The 26,269-nt window shown below is 27.1% G+C and overlaps 1 protein-coding gene across 2 annotated transcripts in view; it reads left to right on the forward strand.

Moving 5' to 3' along the window:
- The window catches only part of LOC126852232 (voltage-dependent calcium channel subunit alpha-2/delta-3), a 77,129-nt gene that overhangs the window by 13,315 nt on the left and 37,545 nt on the right, over positions 1 to 26,269 (forward strand). For both annotated transcript variants that reach the window (XM_050596802.1, XM_050596803.1), the window contains exons 6-10: positions 16,406 to 17,011; positions 17,843 to 17,979; positions 21,760 to 21,840; positions 22,046 to 22,126; positions 22,578 to 22,652. In XM_050596802.1, coding sequence (XP_050452759.1) covers positions 16,406 to 17,011; positions 17,843 to 17,979; positions 21,760 to 21,840; positions 22,046 to 22,126; positions 22,578 to 22,652 — 980 coding nt within the window. The remainder of the gene's footprint in view (positions 1 to 16,405; positions 17,012 to 17,842; positions 17,980 to 21,759; positions 21,841 to 22,045; positions 22,127 to 22,577; positions 22,653 to 26,269) is intronic.

Raw genomic sequence — 26,269 nt, forward strand, 5'->3', positions numbered from 1 at the left:
GAAGCTTTGTTTCTGAAAATGTAAACAGACTTTTTCCACGTCTGCTCTACACAAATACAACGTAAACAAACTTTATTTTTCCTTATTTTATAACAGAAAATACATTAAAACTGTGAAACTTTAAAATCGCATATCTCTGAAATCAGAAGAGGGCGCTACAAAATTTAAAGTGTGTTACTGTTAGGAATGTACCTTCTACAATATATATAAAAATGAAAACAATCCGTGAAGTGTAAGTTAATCCAAATTTATCCATTTTTATTTCAAATCAAAATTTAACATTAAATATCTCAAAAACTATAAGAGACTACCGATTAAGTTATAAGGAAAAGTTACTCAGGATCATGTACTTGACAACATATGTCAAGGTCAAGATCATCGGCGAGATGTCCGTTAATGTAAATAATTACTGAAATCACTATTATACATCGTATATTATGATTAAAGAGTAAAAAAAATTGAGCCAAAGATTAAACTTTGAAGGAAAAGAGAAGAGAAAAATTTTAAAATAAACATTTTTTGTTAAAACTATTATTTTCTCCGAGAAATATACTTACAAATATACTTTTAGTACTATATGATATGAAATAGAAATTTGTGATTTGAACAATAAATAAACATAAATATAAGTAGAAAAATCAAATTGTATTTGATAATACCATATATAATCTGAACAAAAAAAGGAATAAATACATAAAAGTGAGCGACACTTTTTATAGTAAATGCTCAAAAATTAACAATAACAATAACAATAACAATAACAATAACAATAACAATAACAATAACAATAACAATAACAATAACAATAACAATAACAATAACAATAACAATAACAATAACAATAACAACAACAATAACAATAACAATAACAATAACAATAACAATAACAATAACAATAACAACAACGAACGACAACAACAACAACAACAACAACAACAACAACAACAACAATAACAATAACAATAACAATAACAATAATAATAATAGTAATAATAGTAATAATAACAATAATATCTGGGATATAGACAAAAAATAGGAATAGAACAAGCAAAGGTCAAAGAAGTAACTAAAACAGAAATTTAAACAGTGACTAACAAAAATACTGAAGACAGAACTGACAGCAAGAAATAAGACAATAGCAATAAACACATACGCAATATCAATATTGACATACTTATTTGGAATAGTGGACGACACAGACTTAGAGGCACTCAACACATTCTCACAATCGCAATGTCACAAATACAGAATACATCACATATACTCAGCAATAAAAAGATTCACACTAGACAGGAAGGAAGGGGAGAAAAAATTCGACATCAAAAATTTAAATTACAAACAAATAGACAATTTAAGAAAATATTTCATGGAATGAGCAAAAACCAGCTACCTACACAAAGCAATTATAAATATAAATATATCAGCCACGCCACTGCAATTCTACAACCGCACATACAATCCAACAGATCATATAACAGCATCAGACATGAAAAAAGAAAATTGGAAAACACTACATGGCAAACATCCACTTAACCTTACATCGATCAACAGGTATCTAATACATGGCTAAGAAAAGGCATATACAGCAAAAAAGAAGAATTCATGATAACAATACAGAATCAACACATTACTATAGTAAACATCAAAGACTCCAATACCACAACAGACAAGTGCAAACTATGCAAACAACAAACACAAACAATAGATCACATCATAGGGTATACGATATTAATAAACACAGAATACACCAGAAGACATAACAACGTAGCGAAAATCATATACCAACAACTAGCCATACAGCATAAACTCATAAAACAGTACACAACCGCAGACAAATATACACCGCAGAATATACTTGAGAATGACGAACACAAATTGTATTAGAACAGAAGCATTACAACAGACAAAACAATACCTATACACAATAAACTAGACATCACATTTATACAGAAACAGAAGAAAATAATAAAATTAATTGAAATGTCCGTACTTAATAGAGCAAACATACAGGACAAAAGATTGAAAAATATACATTCAACTGGCTGAGGAAATCAAAGACATGTGACGACAGGACAAAATTGAAATAATACTAATCATATTATCAACCACAGGAGTCATACCACACAATATTCACTAATACATCCACACGCTACAATAATTACATCCAAGCATCCATTTAACATGACGTATTAAACTTAAATACTTAAATATTTCAATTAAAGAAATAATAATCAGTTGTACACATTTAGTCAAATCAACAACTTTTTTTTTCAGTGTATAGTTACAGAAATCAGTTATCATCGATACATGTTCAATCACACAGAAATTTCTAAGAAATTCCTAAATATATCATGATCTAACAATTATAAAAAAGACACGCTTGACCATGGTCCGCGTGGTTTTCTATCAACCAGACATAACGTCTGAGAAAAAGGTGAAATAATAATAATAATAATAAATAAATGTTCTGTGAGAGGATCGTATTTGACGCATGTCCGTATGATCTTTTTATCACTGACCGTGTGCCGAGAAATCTGTATGATTGTAACGATAATAATAATAATAATAATGACAATAATAATAATAATAACAAAAATTGAAGTTGCAATCCCAAATACCAGCAATGTGGAAAAAACGATCAGCAAAAAACTCACGAAAATATACCGAACTAACGACAGCTAATCGACATCGTTAACTTCCATGAGAAACAAGTAACCTCACTCCGAGATTTCTTTCATCAGAAGCAACAAACATCAGGAATGTACAGAGCTGTTATGCTGGTTGATCAAAACCAGATGCTATTCAATGTATGGAATGATGGATCCCATAACACGCGGAATATGAACGACAGACAGCGCGATGCAAGCATGAGCCAGAAAGAAACTTCATGGGAGGCACGATTTTAACCAGGAATATGTTGACAGGGAAACGTCAAACAAATGGTTGAGTTGGGGTGACAATGATCGAAGGTTTCATGATCGTCTTACAGGACCAAGTCATCGGCATCAAAAATTGCCGGAAACACATCATCAAAGATCTGAATGTGTGATGACAAATGTCGAAGGTGCTATATGAGCTCAGAGATCATTTAAAACATCATGTCAGAATGCAGACTGCTCTGTCAGGCGGACTCCACAGGCATAACATGATCGCCAATATATAATAAATAATCCACCAAAAATTGGCTCTAAAACACGTCCTAATAATCACTTTGCAGCTGTACTATAAGTACAAGTTAAAAATGGTCTTGGAGAACCAAAAGTACAAGTTGTATTTCGACAGAATTGTCCTGATGGACAAGACAATTGCAGCCAAATAGACGCTGATTGATAAGCAGGCGAAGACGATACTCATTAACATCACAATCCCAAATATCAACAATGTGAAAAAGACAATTAACGAAAAAATCATGAAATACACCGAATTGTTGACAGAGATCAAGCTGAAAAATGGATAGGGTTAAAATTATCCCTCTTGTCATTTTTTCGACAGGCATGAAACCGAAACAACTTGCCACAGTGCTAAAAAGCATAGATCTCCCGATATTGGACATACGAACAACTAAAAATAGTCTTTCTGGAAACCTGTTATATAAGGAGGAAATTCCTGAACATTGACGACACGAGTACTACTTTGGATGTCAACAACAACAATGGCACATAATGAAGTTCCCTAAGTCTGACCTTGAAATTGTAAACATTTTGTGAAAAGATCGTATTTGACGCATGTCCGTATGATCACCAACCATATGCCGAGAAATCTGTACTATTGCAACGATACAATAACAATAATAATAATAATAATAATTAATAATAATTAATAATAATAATAATTAATTAATAATAATTTTCATTATTATTTTATTAATTATTAATGAATATTTCTTAATGATAAACAATCACTTGTAACTTGTGAAGACACTAAGACCTCTGCGTTATTGAGAATATGAATTGAATATGAAGACCGAAAAAAAGAATTTTTTAATTAATATTATTGATAAAAAATGTTCATTTTTGTCCTTTATTTCCTTTCGAAGTTTGTCGGTCTAATTTTTTACATTCTGTATAAGCTACATATATAGGGTTTCCTGTAACTTGAACAATTAGGATATTTTTCTTGCTTTTGATAATACAAAAAAATGTTCAAGAAGAAGATTGTTTATTTTAGAAAGACAAATATTATGATAAGCAACCATTTTTGCTCACGGTTATATTGTACAAATCAAGGCGGAATTTTTTTAAAAATAGAATAATACATATAATATATTAAAAAAACCGAATTTTTTAAATAAAAATCCTTTATTTATTTTGCCAAAAATCGAAATATTTATTCTAAATATATTATTCTAATATTAATATTCTAAATATTCCTTTTATATTAATACAACGCTAGGCACACTAAACTAATGCATGAATGGATTTATGTAAATCTGTTTTGGCTGTTAGGGATGGTCTTGATTTTCTTCATGGCGGCTTGTATAATTTCATCATAATCGTATAACATTTTTTTTGTTATCATATTTATTTTTGGGAATAAGAAATGTTCACGCTGACAAATTTGACTAATATGATGGATGCTGGATGAGATATACTTTTTTGGTCAAATATTTGTATACGACGATGTTGTGAAGCGGTATATGTTATAAAGTGCAAAATCTTGTTAAAATTTTTCATCAAAATGTCATAAATTGTATTCTTGGATATGTTGATTTCTCTCTCTCTTTCTCTCTCTCTCTCTCTCTCTCTCTCTCTTCAACAAACGATTTATACTTCAACTAGCGGTTTATATTCATATTCGAATCAACAGTAATTTCGCGCATTTTTTTAATGAGTTTGTCGATCAATGACATTGTCAATGACATCGTGATTTGGATGATAGTCGTGGATCAACTTTGAATTGTTATTTGATATTTTTTTTTATCTTTAAGCGTCCTTACTATATAGTAAACTTTTCCCGAGCAGAGGAATAATATCAAGGCCCTGTTGGAATCTCGATCCTTCCTTTTAACTGGCAATTACTTTGTCACTGAGGCACTCACTGGCTCCATACCACCGTTCTTTCTGCTTACTTACATATTCTTCCTTAACGCCTACAATCAGTTCGCTCTCCTGATTGAACATTCGTTCCCGAACGTCACAAGTTTCGTTTCAGTTTCGTTTTTGTAACTATCAACACCCTTCTCTCGGTTCATTTAAAACTCTCGTGGCATATTGATTCATCTCTTCTTCTGAAATCTGCCTTTTTCCGAACAAAGGAAATATTAGGGGCTCTATCAGGACCAATTCTAGGATCTTTCTTTCAACTGGTAACCATTCTGCCTCTGAGCCACTATCCCATATCATCGTGTTCTCTTTACTTTACGTATTCTCTTGCTTTACGTATTCTTCCTTAACTCCTTTATCCCTACGGTAAAAGTTACGTTTAGGGGAGACATAATAGTAAACCATGGTATTTTACCATAATAATTTTTATATTCGATATATCAAATGTAGTTTAATAAGTAATTAATTTTCTAGTCCATTAAATCAATAATTAATATCAATGAAAAGTCTGTATAAGCAAATAGTAATGACGTGAGTGAGACAGGAGAAAGATGCACTCCCATCTTGAAAAAACTAATCTAACCCAAATCTAATTTTAATTTAAAATCAGAAATAAATTAGATTAGAATTTTTGTTTGAAATAAAGATATGAGGAGTGGAGCCTATCCTTTGCCTATGTATTTAATTAAATATTTATTTTTGATAATAAGTATTCAATAATGATGTATTCAATATATTTTATCTCATCACGTATAACACAATGTTATACACGATGTTATAAATAATCAATAATTTATCTGTATCTGCAGTAACGGCTAGAAATTCGTAAAACTGCATTACTTACTACGCTTATATCGATATTTTTAGTGAAACTAAACGATAATCTAGAAGTGTATTGAAAGTGAAATTAATAATTATGATATTTTAAAATCGTATATCTCAAGAACCAGAAGAGCATCATAAAATTCAAAGCGTACATTACTTAAGACTATATCCTCTACAATATATATCATAAAATGAAAATGGTCCCTCCGTGTTATGTAAGTTAATGTAAACATTTATCACAAATTCATACAAAGGTAACAAAATTAAATAATTGGGAACAATAATACAACCAAGTAGCTTATATTAATTACTTATACAATGGATCAATGTCAATTAAAGAACCAAAAGACCATATTCATGTATTTCTTTTTTTTTTAAATTCACTATAAGATAAACAATATAACTCCTCAATACCTACAACAGCAAAAGAATACAATATAAAAGTAATACTCTATGTAGATACTCAAAAATTGAAAAGCATAATTTTTTTAGAGTATAAATAAAGATTATCAATATAGAAATTTTTGACTTACATAGAAACATTATCAAAAAAACAAACGGTTAAACATATTGACACGTCTAGACTTTATTTTACCTAATAAAGACGTTTTACTATCAAAGGCACTCCCCTTCTTTCTCTCTATGATATTCCTAAAATACATAAAGAACGACACCCTACAATGATCATTGTTATGTCCGTAAACGGTCTATTATATTTCTTAGAAAATATTTTTACGGAAATCTTTATTAACCTTTGCACAACATATAACAATGCAAAAAAATAGCTTTTAGATATACAAGTTGCTTTTCAATTTGAGAATATGCGACTCATGACTCATATAACTCATCATGATGTTTTTTTCTTGATGTAATTTCTATTTTCACCAATGTTCTTTTAGACTTTGTGATGATAAGCTTAAAAAATAGATGTTTATATATAAAAAAAACAAATAAATATCCTTATGACAGATTTTCTGAATGCCATTAATTTTGTATTTACATTTACGTATTTCAGTTTTTCAGTATTTCAATATTTCAGTATTTCAGCAAATACTATTTAAAAACAAATTTTTAGAATCCTCATGAGTTCACTGATTATAGCAGATATAATATTATATAAATGGAATAGTGATGTAAATTTAAAAGCTTTTAGTATCTTATTCAATAGTTTCTTCGTTTACCGCTATGTAATGTACTTTCTTGCATTCACATTTCTATTAGAAATGAATATAAAATCTACAAGGTGCGGTTACTAATACATATAGAATCAAAAGTGTAATAACTATCTATATAACTATCTATATAATTTAAACTATCAGAAATTAATTTCAACAGGAAATTTAGTTAAACTGATCAAAATCGGCAGGATAAATGGATATTATTTATTTATTGCCAATATGAAATATAAAGAATAGGAATTTATTTCTCATATCTCAAATCTTATAAATTAAATTTAATTATTTACAAATTTAATTATTTTATTATTTAATTATTTAAATTGCACCAATTGTTATATGAGATATAAATACGATATAATATATGTTACATTTGTGAGAGGAAAATTATAATTAATCACTTAGAAGCAAAATATGTGCATTTTAAGTTCATATGGCACTCACATTTCTTATAACCACGATGATAAAAATAGACATAAATGCGATTAATTGTGAGATGTTATTTAGAACATGGACATTATGACACGAATGAAAAAATATGTATATTTTAAATTCATATTGTATACTTTTCATACTTCTTACTATAAGTCTTTTATAGCTGAATTGGCTACACTAGTTCAGAGTTTTTTTTTTCACATTGGAAGAAGAAAGATAAATCCTGAACTAGTGTACTTTCAGCTATAAAGAACCAATCTAATCATGATAACAAAGATAGGCACTTGTAATATAATATAACATTTGTTATATCGTAGTTTTATTCTATATAGACTTGATTTATATCATTAATCTCTCATATTTACATTATTAATTATAGAGTTCATAGAGTTAGTAATTAAATAAATAACATAATTAATAGATTTATATGTATATTTAATTTATAAAACTTGCGATTTAATTTATATAGAAGTTCCTATTTTTTGCTTTAAGTAGGCAATAACTAGACTATATCCCATTTACTTGTCTATTTTTAAATAAATTATTTAATATATAATTTAATATTTATTAAATAATTTAATAATTTGCAACTCTCATGGGAATCTGAATTTATATTGTATCAGAATTTAAACTGGTAAAGAAAAGATATACTTTAAATCTTATGTTGGTATCATTCTTTTGCAAGTTTTATATGTATTTCATGACAAAAATTTGAATGCGAGTTATATACGTTTGATTTTGTCGCGTAATGATAAGCAAAAAAACTCACACACACATATAACAATATTATATTATCATAATATTTTGTTACATTACTGTAGCAATGTTGCAAAATAATATTTTCTAATATCATATAGGTAACTTGCGTTATATCTTTATTATTTTTATATTACATTGAATTGCAACAAACAATGTTTATTAATGACGAAATGTTGACCGCACAAAACTTATTAACATTAGTTAATTAATGCAGTCAACACGTGATTATCCTGAGTTGACAAAAAATAACATCATTATATGAGTTCACTTTTTTTCATGAGCACGTTAGCTCGCACACACATGATATGTATTATTATAATATGATTACAAGATATATACATCATATTTCGATAAATATCAGAAAATCATGACGTGACAAAATCTGATCATTAGACAGTCCTATCATCGTTAGACAGTTGCTTACCGGTAACGCTTATGTACTTGTAATATCAATTAAGTTTTATTACATTTATATAACATTAATATAATTGTATTTATATTAAAATCAACTTTATTGAGAGCTTTCATAAATACTGATTTACGTTATTATTATTCTATTTAAATGCTTCGGAACTATAGATCTTACTCGATTTTTTATTATCAATCTATCGTCAGATTGTGCGCGCACAGATCCTGTTCAATTTCTGCCAATTTAATGTCAGATTATGTTAGCAGATCCTGCGCGGGTTTTGCCGCCTTAATCTGCTGTTTGATTATACATGTTTGAAGGCGGATCACAATCCTAATGCGGACACAATTGATGCCAATTTGTTAGCAATTCCTGAGTAAATTTGTTGGCAATCTGCTGGTATATTGCGCGCATTTTATTTATTGGGAGTAGAAATCAAGCATATAATTTACTGTCACGTGACAAAAACGCGGTCGAAATATACAGCACCGCCTATAAGTATAAAATATTAATAAGAGATCATATAAAATACTGAAGAGAAACGTCCCAAAATTTGAGCATAGCTAGCTATCTCGATATGGTGGCAAAAATAGAATAGATGCTAAAAACCTCCTATATAGCAGAGAATATTGCTACAATGATGCAGTATTGCAGCAATATTACAGCGATATTGCAGCAATATTGCAATATTGCCGCAATGTTCAGTGCCGTGAGACAGTTACATTAATGTAATATATAGATGCAACTAATCTAAATATATATTATAGGTATTATTGCGTTATATATAAGTGTTACCGGTAAATCACGCGCGGTTATTTGTAATATTACATTCATAAATGTAAAATGTAACATATATTATATATGATAGTTATTTATAAAAAAAATAATTGGCCTACATAAACAGGATGTCTAATCTCTGGAAAAACATGGAAAACCTAGGGTTCTCAATCTGGGATTTCTGCCTAGAAAAATTAGAGAATTCTCATGGATATTTATTGGGATTTAGAGAACTTTTTTGAAAAACCTCTCTTTGATAATTTTGCTCTTATTTATCTATTTATTTATCTATTATAACAGTCAGCAATTCGCTGATAAGCCAAATTGTGTATAATGTGTTTAAAATTATAAATATAATATTAAATTAATATTATAAATATTTATCTGTATTTCTATTTATACAATATCCAATACCTAAAAATATTAAATATACAGTACATATTTTTTATTGTAATTTTTAATAGTTTAAACATATTGAAACATTATGAAAAATTTTATCTAAATTTTATGAAAAATTTATCTTACGAAAGCTATTTAATTTTTTCCTGTGCAAAATTAATTAATTTTTTTTCAAACTATTTAATTTTTTTATTTGCAAATCTAGCATTTGAAACTAAAGTGACACTGTGCTTTTTATTTATATAAGTAAAAAGCAATAGAAAATGCATATAATAAATTATTTGAGATGGTTGCATTAGAAGTTCTTTAACTTTATCTAAAATTTTGAATAAAAATGTTTGGAAGAACAAAGAATTATTTTTACGATTAGAAGGAGATCCTCTGTAATCATATCCGTTTTTTTTGGACTGCAGATTCTTATTATAGTTCATGTCAAGTTCAATGTTTTCAACAATTTGATAATAAAAAGACATGATTCTGTACAGTAATAAAAAATATTATTTATAAAAAATCTTTCAGATTAAATACCTATATTTCTTAATAAATGTCTCTCTTTATATACATACATACATACATACATATATGTGTGTATATATATATATATATATATATACTTCAAAAATATTATAAAATTAAAATATTAAATATTATATATTGTGAAATTAAATACACAAAGTTTTTTAAAATTAGAGGAACAATATAATTAAAATGATTATATACATAATTAAAGCACATTTGAATAACATTTTATTACCAAATAGAATATAATATTGAATTCAATATTTTTGTTGATTTCAATAACAATGATCTTCATAAGTTTATGAAATAATTTTGTGTGCATGTATGCATACGGGCGTGCATGTTGCGTGTGTGTGCGTGTGTCCGTGCGCGCGTTTGTGCACTTTATTTATAATGTATTAATATATTTCTTTACATTCCGTTACTATTTTTTAAATTTTATAAAAAATTTCATACTACTTTATCATGTATTATATGATAACCAAATTAAAAAACAAACATTAATTTTTTTTAAAAGTATGTTTTTTAATAAGTAAAAGTATTAACAATAATAAAAATTTAAAAAACTAATATATATATATATATGTATAACATACATATGTGTACATGTATTTATTCGCACTGAAATTATACTGAACTGTTAATTTGATTCACAATGATGGATGCTTTTATAATGATGAATATAGTTACCCACGATGTAATGAAATTATTTAAATTAAATTAAATTATGCTATTGCATCAACAAGGCAATCTTTTAGATTGTATGCATTTGTTTGTTCATTGCACTGTATCATTTTATCTATTTATTTTGGATGTCTCGTAAAAGAGATCTTTTTTTTGTTTAGCTAGCTCTATTTCTAATGCATACAAACGTTTATTTTCTTTATATACATAAATTATTTATTGACATAATTACTGTTATATGTAAATGTTACAATGTAAATTTTTAATTTGTTTTGTAATATGTAAATTATTTATTGATTATCTTTGGGAGATTATGAAGAACAAGCTATCACTATGATAAGACGAATACAAATAGAGCGCTTAAGTCGTATTGTTAACTTATTTCTGTAAAATGTATTTTTGGATATATAATTTCATCATATATAATTGAATTTGTGCATTCAATATTCTTCAAGTTTTGCTATGAAGACAAGTTTCAAATTTTTGAAAAACTAAGAGAAAGAGGACAATTTGGAAAATTATGACATTTTTGAAAAATTTGATTGCACTATCAAGAGACACGGTAGTGTCTCGCGCCAAGTCCGGAGAGAAGCAGAGGTGTACCGTGTATCTAAACGCGAGTCAGCTAGTTGAAAATATATCAGATTATCAGTTCTCAATAACTGCTGAGCGGATCGAATTCTTATTAAGCTTAATCGATAGCTTGAATTTAAATTATACGAATAAAGTGTCTTTATTTTTGCTCTACATGTTTTACAAACGAACATATTACGATGTTTACAAAGTTTCAATATGAAAATTTTTATGTAAGAAACGTTCCGATCACCTTCGTCCAGAAAATGTACTTTTCCAATGTTTTGACACAAGATTACGCTAGCGCCATTTGCAGCCGAAGGTAACTATCTGTAAAATTCATATACCTACCGATTACATACATCGTTTGACATGACAAATATTATTATGTACATAGATATGTTTATGTATACATGTTATGCATACTATAATGTATAAATTTTAATATACAGGGTGTCCGTCGTCAATCGTATCACCCATCGTGTGCAGGTAGAGCAGGCAAAACTGAGAAGAAAAGTCCTATACCATTTTTTTCGATAACGCTTAACAAAAGAGTTATTATCGAGTAAACTCTGGCAATTCAGTGCCGACCTTTAGCTGGACGCACGTTAATGAGCCGCGCGCCTAGCATGTGTGCGTGAGCGCTCAGCTGTACAGCGTCTCACTGACGTGCATCTGGCTAAAGATCGGCGATGATTGGCCAGATTTTACTCAATAATAACTCTCTTATTAAGCATTATAAAAAAAAATGATACAGGACTTTTCTCCTCAAATTTATCTGCTTTATCTGCATACGATGGGTGATGCGATTGACGCCCTGTATATAGTATTCCTAGTACATGTAGAGTAAAAGATGAGAGAGAAGACACTTTTCGTGTAAATATATAACAAAACTATCGAATAAATGTATTAAAAACTGTATTAGATTGTGTTATTATTTATATAATTTCAACTTTGATCGCGTGTGTACAAATTTATTAATTGATTTTTAAAAAAATTTTTTTTTGTTTCTAGTAAAATCATGCTTTTAGTGTTATATATCTGATCTATATATTAATAAAAAATTTTTTTAAAACGTTGTACAATATATACGAACTATTCTTACCTAAAAAAATTACTTTTCTAAAAAAAGGTACAAAAAAAGCGCCAAGTGAAGAAGTCTCGCCATGTAAAAAGTATTACATAAAAAACTATCATTTTTTTAATTAAAAAATAGCTCTACAAAATAATGTTATCTAATTTTATACAAAACAGTGTTATTTTAATTGTACAAAATAAATGTTTTAATTTCTTAAAAAAATAAATATAAAAAAATTCTGTCAACTAACAATCCAAATTACACTACAAAATTAATTTTTTTATGATTATTTAAATAGAAACATTTTAACCAATAATATTGTTGTACAAATTAATTGTTTAAATTTCTTACAAAAATTTTGATATCAAAAAATTTCGCCAAATAAAAATTTGCTAGAAAATTATTGTTTTTATTATTAAAAAAACATTTTTATTAAAAAATTATTATCCAAATTAGTTGTTTTAATTTTCTAGAAAAATAATGATATTAATTTTCTAGAAAATAATGATTTCAAAAATATTACTCCAACTGAATAAAAATTTATAATAAATTTATTTATTTTATTATTTTCAATATTATTTCCAATAAAAGAAAAAAGATAATATATAAAACAAAAAACAAAATTGAAAATGTAAACAGAAATAAAAAATTAAAAATTTATACAAAAAATTAAAATTAAAAATTATGCAAAATTAAAAATCAAAAATACAAAATTAAAAATAAAAAAATTTTATTTAAAAATCTTGGCGCGATTAATATCATTATTTTTCTAGAAAATTAAAACAACTAATTTGGATAATAATTTTTTTAATAAAAATGTTTTTTAATAATAAAAACAATAATTTTCTAGCAAATTTTTATTTGGCGAAATTTTTGATATCAAAATTTTTGTAAGAAATTTAAACAATTAATTTGTGCAACAATATTATTGGTTAAAATGTTTCTATTTAAATAATCATAAAAAAAATTAATTTTGTAGTGTAATTTGGATTGTTAGTTGACAGAATTTTTTTATATTTATTTTTTTAAGAAATTAAAACATTTATTTTGTACAATTAAAATAACACTGTTTTGTATAAAATTAGATAACATTATTTTGTAGAGCTATTTTTTAATTAAAAAAATGATAGTTTTTTATGTAATACTTTTTACATGGCGAGACTTCTTCACTTGGCGCTTTTTTTGTATCTTTTTTTTAGAATTATAAAATACATGAAAAATACATTAAAAATCATGAAACTTTTATTCAAAATATTTTTTCAAATTTTATATTTTTGAACAAATATTGTTTCGACGATTGTAAGGAGATTATTTGTTCATCGAAAAATATTCTCTAATAGAGCGATTTTAATTGTCATACACATATACAAAAAAATGTTCGATCGTGCAACGTCTACGTAGTATATCTGATATGGATATTATGCTAATACATATAACGATGATGTTATTATATCTTCGATGTTTGATTCATTGTCAGTCAGTTTTTTATGAAAAAGCACAAGTTGAAAATGTCTTGATATCAACTATAAAAATCTGCAGTAAAAAATATATAGGATGAAGCATCTAACCAAGATTGTAACTTTCTGGAGCAATTTGATAAATGCATTGAATAAATTTTTTATCAAAAAAATGCCAAAACCGCAATGCTCTACAATCAATAGTTTTCGAGATATCAAATTTAAAAAGTCGTAATAAGTCAAATTTTCAAGTCAAGGGCTAAATTATATTTTGCGTAGAAAGTTGAAAATCCATGTAGAATTGTAATAACATAAACCTCGTTTCGCATCTAAAGCAGAGAATAATAAGGTTTGTGCTTCACATGAAAACTTACAAGCCCATATAAAATCGTAGAGACATAAGAGGATCGTTGTTTCGTCTTGCAAAATACATGCGTAGATACAGTAAGTTCCGCCTCCTCTACGGGGGACTCCACTTTCGGATATAATCTAACCCAAATCTATTTCTGATTTAAAACTAAAATTTGGTTTGAATTACGTTATATAACCAAATTGTATCGTGCTTTGTACAAAACAGAAACTTTAATGATTACTTTTGAATGGATCGTGACTGTCACTATTCCAAGGTCAGGATCATTCAGGACGATGACCTTGACAACATAAGTCAAGGTCAAGGTTAATAGAACTGGCTCCATTTTTCTACAGTTCTGCAGTTCTACAGTTTTGACTTATTACGACATTTAAAATTCGATATCTCGAAAATTATTGATCGTAGAACATTGTGGTTTACGGCATTTCTTTTTTCAGTAAAAAAATCTACCCAATACAGTTATCAAATTGAGGAATCTCGGAAATAACAATATCCCCGGCATTTAAAATAGGTCACTTAAAAACTCGCTTGCAGTAGAAAAAATGCATAAGATCAATTTTGCACCTACAAAAACTATTGATATCAAATTATATTCTGATCTTAAAAAAAAAACTTTAGAAAAATAAATATATGTGATTATTTTATATTCTTCTTCTTATAAAAAAAAATTTATTTGAAATATCTTTTTTCTAAATTCAAAAAAAGTTAAAAGTGAACCTTTCTAATAGATTAGTTTGTATACATATGTATACAGGGTGTCCGGAAACTTTTGATACACTTGAAGTGTAAAGGTAGATTGGGCCAAACTGAATCGAAAAGTCCTATACCATTTTAAAATTCGCAATAGTTATTGCGTTATTAATTAAAATATGTGAACTAATGAGCGCTAACTATTGGAAAGCGGTAGACTGGTATCGGCAGGCATATACGACAAATTATTTGTGTATTTTAAAAATGGTGTTAAATAACATTTTTATATTAAAATTTTATGAAGATATTAGTCTTAACAATAACTGTGCTATCAGCATTCCATTAAATCAAGATATTACCTACTACGTAAAAGATATATGATTGAATTTATGCCTTATATGTATTTGTTTGCGCGTGCATATGTATGCGTGCATCTCAAAGCGGACTCAATGTAGACTTGTTGGGAATCCTTTTATTATTATATTAATTAATATATTAATATTTATTATAACATTATAAAATTATTATTATAAAATATTATTATAAAATTTATTATAAAATATAAAATAAATTTTTTATAACATAATATATTTAATATTTAATTAATATTAATATGTTATACAATAATAGTACAATACAAGGATGCATAACAAGTCTGGACGCAACATTCCTATTACAAAATCGTTTTAATAGGCGAATGAAAAATGTGCGCGCACACATATACAGTAAAAAAAATTTAGTCACTGTAGAATACTGTAAAAGTGATAAATTATATATATGCTTCTTCTTTCTGCTGTACACACACATATACATAATTTTCACGCATACATACACATACAGAAATATACACATGCACATGCGTTGTATGCAACATGCATATACTCACACATTCAATGAAATTCGACCGTGCGCATTTTTACATATTGCATGATATATTTTGCATAAATCGAATGTCGGTGAGATATTAGTTTTAAGACTAATATCTTTATGAGATTTTATCATAAAAAAATTGTAACATTATTATGAAATATTTGAGCGCTAACTAATAGAATTTACAATAAAATTTGAAGATATTTTAATTTTGTTTAAGTTAAGTTTCAATGTAATCTATACATACGAGTGTACAGTTGTAAATATACACGTTCTAAATATTTTTTGATAATTTTTTTTTTAAAACTGATAAAAAATGATAAAATAGCCTTATATATTACAGCGATATCGTGGCCGCCGATTGAGGGTACATCCGGAAAGTTCAAGTCCTCCTCACACCATCGGGCTGTTCGTGACGTATACAATTTTAAGATGTTGAATTGGTTTATTGGGGCGGCAAATAGCCCAAGAGATTTAGCAGTATTGATCGATAGTACGACTTACGTATCTGATAAGAATCGGCAATTGACGATAGCCACGACGAGAGTCATCCTAGACACTTTGGGGCCGAATGATTACGTGAATGTATATCGTTACGGTGAGAATGCCGAAGAAATCGTACAATGTTTCAAGGACAGCTTGGTGCAGGCATCACCAGAGAATATTCACGAAATGAAGATAGCGTTATCTTTTGTGAAACATGAGGACCCTGTGACCAATATCTCAGCCGCGCTAAGTACCGCCTTCGAGATCTTGCACAAATATAATCGAACTGGCCAGGGAAGTCAGTGCAATCAGGCCATTATGTTGATTACTTGCGACACTAGCGGCCCGCCCATGGAAGTGATAAAACGTTACAATTCGCCGCACATGCCTGTTCGCATCTTTACTTATCTTATCGGCGGTGATAAAAGTCCCGAGCTCCGAAACACAGCCTGCACCAATAAGGGTAACATTATTCATTGATAGCTTGTAAATATGTATTTTAAATTTAATATAACTATAGCATCTATACAGAGTATCCCAGAAGAAAAGGGTTATATTCTGGGAGGTGGTGACATCTCTGATTGGTAATTTTAAGCAAAAATGTTTATATATAAACGAGAGTCCTATTTCAAACAATTTCCATGATAGAACTGTTTAAAGGTTCACAAAATTACTGATAAGAAAGAGATACTATGTACTGTCTCTAATTTATTGTTAAAGTGACACTTTTATTATAGTTTATAATAAATTTTTAAAAATTACGCTGTCAACATCAATGCATTTATCAACTCTTATGATAACATAGCGTTATTATAATTTGGATCAGGACACTCGTTTACATTTTTATCTAAAATAAAATCGATACCATTATTTCCAGAATATTGACAGAATATTAACTTTTCCTCTTAGGACACTTTGCATATAGCTATAAAAAAAATAACAAATAAAAAAAATTTGTGGTTTTAATTGTGTGTGTGAGAATGTCTATTTAAATTACGTGTATATTTAAGAGAATTAAAAGAAATACAGAGAAAAAGAAAAAAAGGAATTAAGAAAAGGAATATTGTATATACATACATACCTATATTTTTCTTTCTAATTTTTCTGTTTTTCTTTCTCTCTCTCTCTCTCTCTCTCTCTCTCTCTCTCTCTATATATATATATATATATATATATATATATATATATATTTTTTTTTTCTTTCTCTTTCTTTTAACTCATTAAGGCCTAAGAAAAGTTGTCTAAAGAGTTTTGTAAATTTTTTATATTTACAATAATAAAAAATCTCTTATAGGATTTTATGCAAGAATAACAAATATGGATGAAATCCATGATAAAGTCTTCGAATACGTGAAAGTACTAGCGCGGCCTATGGTACTCTATCAGCATGATCATCCTCTTCATTGGACTCCTGCTTATATAGGTGGAAAAGTAAGCAATTTAATTTATGTTATTAAAATAAGATAACGTAAAATTATTATGTATAATTATCATACTAATTAATTTATATTAATTATCATATTAATTAATTAATTTATATTAATTATTTAACATAAACTAATAAAAGCTCTTATGAATATACGAAGGAGATAAAAGGCAATCAAAAGCCAACGCGATCATTTGTGTGCACATATTTTGTTATAATCAAATTACATTGATATTTTAACTAAATAATAGATACACTCACAAAAAGTGTATGTTTTGATTTTTTTGGGACCATCTTCCGCGCCATTACAAAGTATATGGGATATGTATTATATCAAAAATGTAACAATAATAATAATACGCAGAATAAGAGTGAGTCACCCATGTTGTCAGAAGATAAATGTAATATAATGAAATTTTGATATAGAAAGAGAGAGACTGTGTGAAACATACTACCTTAAGGTTCCTGAGTAGTCGTCACGGCCATATTGGAATCGTAACGTCAGAGACGAGAACGACACGCTGAGAATTCTTGCATGCCATTTTTAAATAAAAAGATATTTTGATGAAACAACACTACAGATCGCTTTAATACGCTTGTAAAATTCTCCGAAAACTATGCTAAAAGCATATATGCTTCAGATTTCACTCATTTTACTTTATAAACTGTCAAGGGAAAAGTTTTCGGGCAATTTTACAAGCGTATTAAAGCGATCTGTAATGTTGTTTCAAAATATCTTTTTATTTAAAAATGGCACACAAAAATTCTCAGCATATTATTCTTGTTTCTGACATCACGATTCCAATATGGCTGCGGTGACTACTCAGGAATCTTAAGGATGTATGATAGATACAGGCTGGGGAGCACGCTTTTAGTGCTATGAGCGTGCTCCCTGAACCCAGCCACAATCGTAGTAAAAAACTGAAATTCGATATTGACGAATATATGTATTTTTTGTAGTTTGAATATAAGAAATTGCGTGAATATTACAATTTAATCATAGCTACAGTGTAGACATGCATTTTTGAATTTCTGTTGCCTTATTACTGAGAATTTCCGAATTTTATGAATCAAAATGATCAACTTTTAGCAGTGACAATATTTCAAATTCAACTTCGCAACAAAATTTTATTTATAAAAATAAAAGAATTACTCGTACTGTGGTTCAGAATATCAGAATAAAAATAAAAACAGTTAATAATTACAAAATATACAAGATTCTTAACTATTTTATTGATAAATTTAATAATTTGTCATGTCTCTGAGGAGCGTGAAATATGACAACATTGTAATTTTTCATAAGTTGGCCAGATTGAGCACTCTATACATGAGGCCTACTGGATTATAGCATGCGTAGGCTAAAATTGCATGAAAAGTTGTCAATTTCAAATGGACAGCAATTGCATATCTTATATAATATTATATAATATTATATAATACTATCAAAATTTGCTATAAGAGTTCCAACTACTTCGCACTATTTCCGTTTCTCTCATTCTTCTCAGCTGAGTGATGTTGCCATATTTTCACAGTTTTACGTCATATCAATGATATGATCAATTTTGTGATTATTAACTGTTTTTATTTTTATTCTGATATTCTGAACCACAGTACGAGTAATTCTTTTATTTTTATAAATAAAATTTTGTTGTGAAGTTGAATTTGAAATATTGTCACTGCTAAAAGTTGATCATTTTGATTTATAAAATTCGGAAATTCTCAGTAATAAGGCAACAGAAATTCAAAAATACATTTCTACACTGTAGCTATGATTAAATTGTAATATTCCACGCAATTTCTTATATTCAAACTACATAAAAAATACACATATTCATCGAATTATATTTAATATCTTTTTAACCAGTCAGTACTTATTAAATATTTAATTAAATATTTCCTCTTTATATATACTACATTTTTGCAAATTTTAAACAAATTCTGAATATTATTTCCATCTGTTTTGGCAATTTGAATCGACGTTGAATCACACGTTTTCCATAAGGTCAGGGGTTAATTTGCTACAAATTAAAATTCTCATAACTTTTAATCGCTTCAGCGAATCAACTCAGGATTTTTTTATAAATTTCTGAACATATGTAAGAATATTCTGTACATTTTTGTTTAAATTCCTAATATTTCAAAAATAGGAACATCCTTAAAAACAACTGGCAATACAAATATACCGAACAAATACCGAAACTTGAATTATACATGTATAAAAGGCAAATGTTAGACAAAAATGTTTGAGACATGTCAAGCCTCTTTATATCGTATGATACATAAAGTAAATATGAATACAGAAAAATGTTTACAAATAAGATAGCGTGACTTTCAAAGTTTTGATAACTTATTGATTCAAAATAATAATTTTATATTTGGATAAATAATTTTATCTAATCAGGAATAATGTGCGCGATTAGTGCGCGACTAACGCCCAATCTATTAAATAGATATAAAGATAATAGGGAACTAAAAAGTAACGATAAAAGTAATAGCTAATTCATTACTGTTATTGGAAAAATGTAACAACGTTACCGTTATTATTACAAAAAAAAATAACGATCGTTATCGAAAAAAGTAGCTGAAACGAAGTAACGGCGTTACAAGTAACACGTTACTTCCCAACCCTGATATTAATGTAGGTAATAATACGATATAGTGAAATATGAAAAATATTTGTTCTTTGCTTCCTGATTAATATTCATTTTTCTATTTTTTGACTTATTGAATAATGTTTTAAGACGTGCGTGAAAAGTGAAAGTTTGAAAAATGGATTTCAATGAATAACCATCATCGAGAAGAATTTTTACAATTAACTCAATATTTTTAGAGTGAAACTCTGGATGTAAGAGTAAAAATACTCTGTCAATGAGGCTATTAAATGTGCCTCTTTTCTGACAAACAGGACATAGGGAGAAAAGCTCAGATATTTCCTCGAAAAAATTAGTTTATGAAATCAATTATATATTATATGATTTTTATTTAAAATCATAGTGATGTCCAGATAATCAAAGGCTTATGGACTCCCTAAAATCTATAAACCAAACTGTCTATTTAGAATAATAGTTCCTTGTTTAAAGTCTATTATTCCTAGTTTCTTATTTACATCAGATTATGTTTAAAAGTTTTTCAACAGCACATAATAACGTTTCAAATAGTTTCAAATTAATAAAAAAACTTTTGAAGATTCATGATAACTTAGTCTAATTTAAATGTCGTTTCTCTTTTCACAAATATACCTATTGAAAATGCGATGGACAGTATTTTGGATAGATGGAATTATATTTTTGATAATTCCAAAATTTCTAAGTCAGAATTTCTCCTAGCAGATTTATAGATCTCCTAGATTTATTTTTAATTCAACTTTCTTCACATTTAATGATATTATTTACAAACAAACCTTTGGTGCTCTCCTTTATCCCCCATTATTGCGGTCATTGTAGTGCAAGATTTAGACAAAAAGCATTTGAGACATTAAGGTTAACTTCCTTTGTTACTTTAAATATGTAGATGATATTCTTATCGCCCTTCTTCTTTAATCGATTATAGTTAAAATATCAATTTGCTTGTAATAAAACATATGCGCACATATTACCGCAATGATTCTTAATCGCCTTTTATCTCTTTCGTATAATATATTATTATTATCATATTAATTTTTTATTAATTTTAATTATCATAATTTTAATTATCATGATTTTGGACGTCTTTATAAATATTGGTGTCTTCTTGATATCATGTACGTGATAATCTGATATTCTACAATAATAACGATTGATCTTCAGAGTAATATGTATGGCAGAGAAAATCGCGGTCAACTAATGACGTCTGTGACAGCTCCAATTTTAGATCGCCGAAATTATACGGTAATTATCTAAAAATAATAAGTTTTGTTTTAATTTTGCGCGAGCGTTGCTTTAATGTTTTATGCTAAAATAACATTTACTTATTTGTTTATAATTCTTGTCTTGCGACTTATGGCTTTCGGTTTACATTTTACTGTCACATTACGCTATTAGTAATCTGTAAACATGAAGAATTTCATATATGTATGTATTATCGTTTTTTAAGGTAAAAACAGCCAATTTGTTGGGTATTGTTGGTACTGATGTACCTGTTGAGGAGATTCAGAAGCTCGTGCCGCCTTACAAGGTATAGATTAATGCTTTTTTAAATTTTAAATTTAATTCATTTTTTCTAAAATTATAATTTCATAAATTTCCTTCAAGTGAAAATGTGGCCGATAAGAGATAGAGGCGGGTATTGGTGCGCAAACTTATTATTGTTTTTTATTAACTAATATACATTAAAAATGTATGTTTGGAATCATTTTTTGATCTTTCTTTAGCATGAAATTCATGCTTATCCATATCCGCGACTTGACTCTTATCTGCCAGTTTTCCATTTGACTTTTACTCTGTTCTTATTCTGATTTTTACTGTGAGTCTATTGTTGCTATTATTATATTTTCTTATCTACAATATAGATAAAGAAAATTTGTTTAATAAAATTTAGTGAAGATTAGTATAATCAACTTTATTTATATAAGTTATTTTTTTCTTGTTCATAACTAATATCTAAATATGCACTATTTTAATTACAGTTAGGAGTTAATGGATACTCGTTTATTGTTGACAATAATGGCAGAGTTCTGTATCATCCTGATTTGCGGCCTCTCGTAAGTACTAATAATATTATTATAATAGAAGATAATCCCAAAATTAATTTGAAAATATAATTTTGCAATTAGTAATAGAATTAACTTTTTTTTCACACTTTAAAGGAGGAAACCAGTATAACAGCTGAAAAAAAATCTATTTTTAACAACTTTTTGTCTAGTAATAATTGTTTTTTTTTCAAATCACGTTATTAACATCACAAAGTACATAGATTGAACTATCTTTTGTAAAATTTTTGTTAAAAAATATTAATATTTATAGCTACAATAGCCTATATTGTGAGTTTAAAAAAAATGGCTATTGTACTATTGGCTATTGTAGTTATAAATATTAATATCTTTTAACAACAATTTTACAAAAGTAGTTTAAATTATGTATTTTGTTATGCTAATAAAATGATTTGAAAAAAAATCAATTATTTACTAAAAGAAATTTTTTTTAAATATCAAGAGACTGTAGTGTCTCGCGCCAAGTATAATGAGGCACACTGTGTATCTATACGCGAATCGGTCAATTGCAAGTACTTCATAATTATGATTCTCAATAACGGCTGGACCGATCAAGTTTTTAATAGGCTTAATGGATAGCTTGGATCTTAATTATATAAGGAAAATGTCTTTAATTTTGCTCTACATAATCTATGATCAGAGATATTACGATGTAAAGTTTAAAATATGAAAATTTTCTTTAAGAAACGTCGACATCATCATCAACGATATAATATAATATAAAATAAATGTAATATAATATATATATATATATATATATATATATATATATATATATATATATATACAGGGTCAATCGCATCACCCGTCGTATGCAGGTAGAGCAGATAAAACTGAGGAGAAAAGTCCTGTACCATTTTTTTCTATAACGCTTAATAAGAGAGTTATTATTGAGTAACGTCTAGCCAATCATCGCCGATTTTTAACCGGGCGCACGTCAGTGAGGCGCTGTAAAAAGCTGAGCGTTCATGCACACATGCCAGGCGTGCGGCTCATTGACATGTGTCCAGCTAAAGATCGGCGCTGAATTGTCAGACTTCACTCAATAATAACTCTTTTATTAAGCGTTATCGAAAAAAACGGGACTTTTTTTCTCAGTTTTATTTGCTCTATCTGCACACGATGGATGATGCAATTGACGCCGGACACCCTGTATATATATAAAATATATATAATATAAAATAAAACTTCAAGTCCTTTTACTGCTTTCGACGAAAGATTGCGCTAGTATTGTTCTGAGTTATATTAGCAACGCTCTGCAGTTGGCGATTGATTGATTGAAAAATTACCATGATAACCGCATCTAAACTAAAGGCCTACATTTGTGCAAGTCTGAATTGAATCTGAAGCCATAGTGCGCATTTCTTTTTATTGTCAAAACAAAATTTAGAAAAACATGACAGAACCAATAGAAATTGTTAGATAAAACATAATAATTTAAAAAGAAATGAAATAAAAAAATTACAAACAATTTATATTTATTTAAATCAGAAAATTATGAACAGCTCGTACTTTTTATATATTTATTTAAATAAAAAAATTATGAATAACTTGTATTTTTTCATAAATTCTTAAATAAAAGAATAAAAAAAAATTAATTTAAATAACAATAATATTTAATATAATATTAATATAATATTAATATAATATTAATATAAAATTAATATAATATATTAATATTAATATAATATTAATATAACTATATTTAATATAATATTCTAAGATAATAATATACAATATTATAAAAAATATGAACTATATAATAAAAATTAAAACTATTTAATTTTTTAATATTATTTAATTATAGAATGCATGGTCATTGTTTTGCTATTGTATATTGGTTTGCTTATTCGGCTTTTGACACAGGCAATTTTTATTCTATATGAAATAAATCGTCTCATAATTTTCAAACCTGATTGGTGATAATTGTTAATAAGACTTGAATAAGAAATATTTTTTTATACAACATAATTATGATTGCTTTGCATTACACTCGTTCATATATACACTGCTGCCATGTTTTTCCAAAATTAATTAAGTGACCAGATTCTATCTTTAAGAACTCTAGTATACATAAACGAGTGCAATGCGGTTATAATTGCGTTGCATAAAAATGTTTTTTATGCAAGTCTTATTAACAATTGTCATCAATCAATTGTCATCAATTTGAAAATTATTAAATGATTTATTTTACATAGAATAAAATGTACCAAAAGCCGATTAATAAAATTAATATAAAATGGCAAAACACTAGCTATATGCAATATAAATTAAATTAAATAATGTTAAAAAGTTATAATATTGTTATATTATTATTAAGAATATTATTCTTAGAATATTATATTGAATATAGTTATATTATTATTATATTTAAATTAATTTTTTAATTTTTTAATTTAAAAATTTATAAAAAAGTACTTACCGTAATTTTCTTATTTCTATAATTAATAATAAAACTACATGAATAACAACGATTATTCATCAAAAAATTTAGAAGTATAGATTGTAAATAATAATGTATATTTCTGAGACACTAATTTATAATTATTCGTTATTCTTAAATTAAGAGTAGATAAGAAATTTGAAGGATCTAGATATCTATAATAAGCAAAAAGAACTGTTGTATTTTGATGAAAAAAAAGAAAGATATCTCTATTTAATATACTAATATTTTTATTATATAATTGATGCAATTAATTTTCACATAATATGAGATGTTGTACAACACAAATAAATTTAAGACAATATGTTTTAATGTGACCCAGACACGCCAAGTTATTATACTTTGCTTTGGTATAATTATATATTTGTCTTATGCCATGTAGAATTTATGAGAAATTTTCCTTTAATAATTATATCCTAAAACCTTAGATGTGTGTATATTGTGCATTTAGTTATTTACAAAATAACTCTATTTCAGTTATACTATTACTTTAATTATAATGCGATTTATTAAATCTAATTTTTCTTAACATTAGAAATAATAAAATAAAAATAATTTATAACATAAATTTTTATTTAGTTGGCATAATTTTTCAATATCATTATTTTTGTAGGAAATTTAAATTTAAACTGTTTTATACAATTTGATTAAATTGTTTTTATTTAAATAATAATAAAAAAAAATAAATTTTATAATATAAATTTTTATTCTTTTGGCGCAATTTTTTGATATCATTATTTTTGTAGGAAATTTAAATAATTATTTTATACAAAAATATTTTATTTAAAATGTTTTTATTGTACTTAGCGCCTTTTTTTAACTTTTTTTTAAAAAGTAATTTTTTTAGTGTCTCTTTTACATTGGTTTCCTCTCTTAATGTGCATTAAGAGAAAGTAGAATAAAATTGAGTAAACAGGTCAAACCGAGTACCTCTGTTTCTTCTGGTAAATGCTATTATCTTTGATTAACTTGTGTTATTAGTTGTAGATTCATGCCATTATTACTTTAAGATAAACCGAGCTTATGTGCATACAACATTTCTTTTTTGAAAGAAGTTCAAAATTTTCGAGCTAGAAAAGATCGATATCGGGGCAACAATCGAGTCATTATGGCTTCTTTATACTCAGAGCATTTGATTTGATTAATGCAATATTGCATTCTGTAC

This window comes from Cataglyphis hispanica, chromosome 10 (genome assembly GCF_021464435.1).
Source record: "Cataglyphis hispanica isolate Lineage 1 chromosome 10, ULB_Chis1_1.0, whole genome shotgun sequence".
Taxonomy (NCBI): domain Eukaryota; kingdom Metazoa; phylum Arthropoda; class Insecta; order Hymenoptera; family Formicidae; genus Cataglyphis; species Cataglyphis hispanica.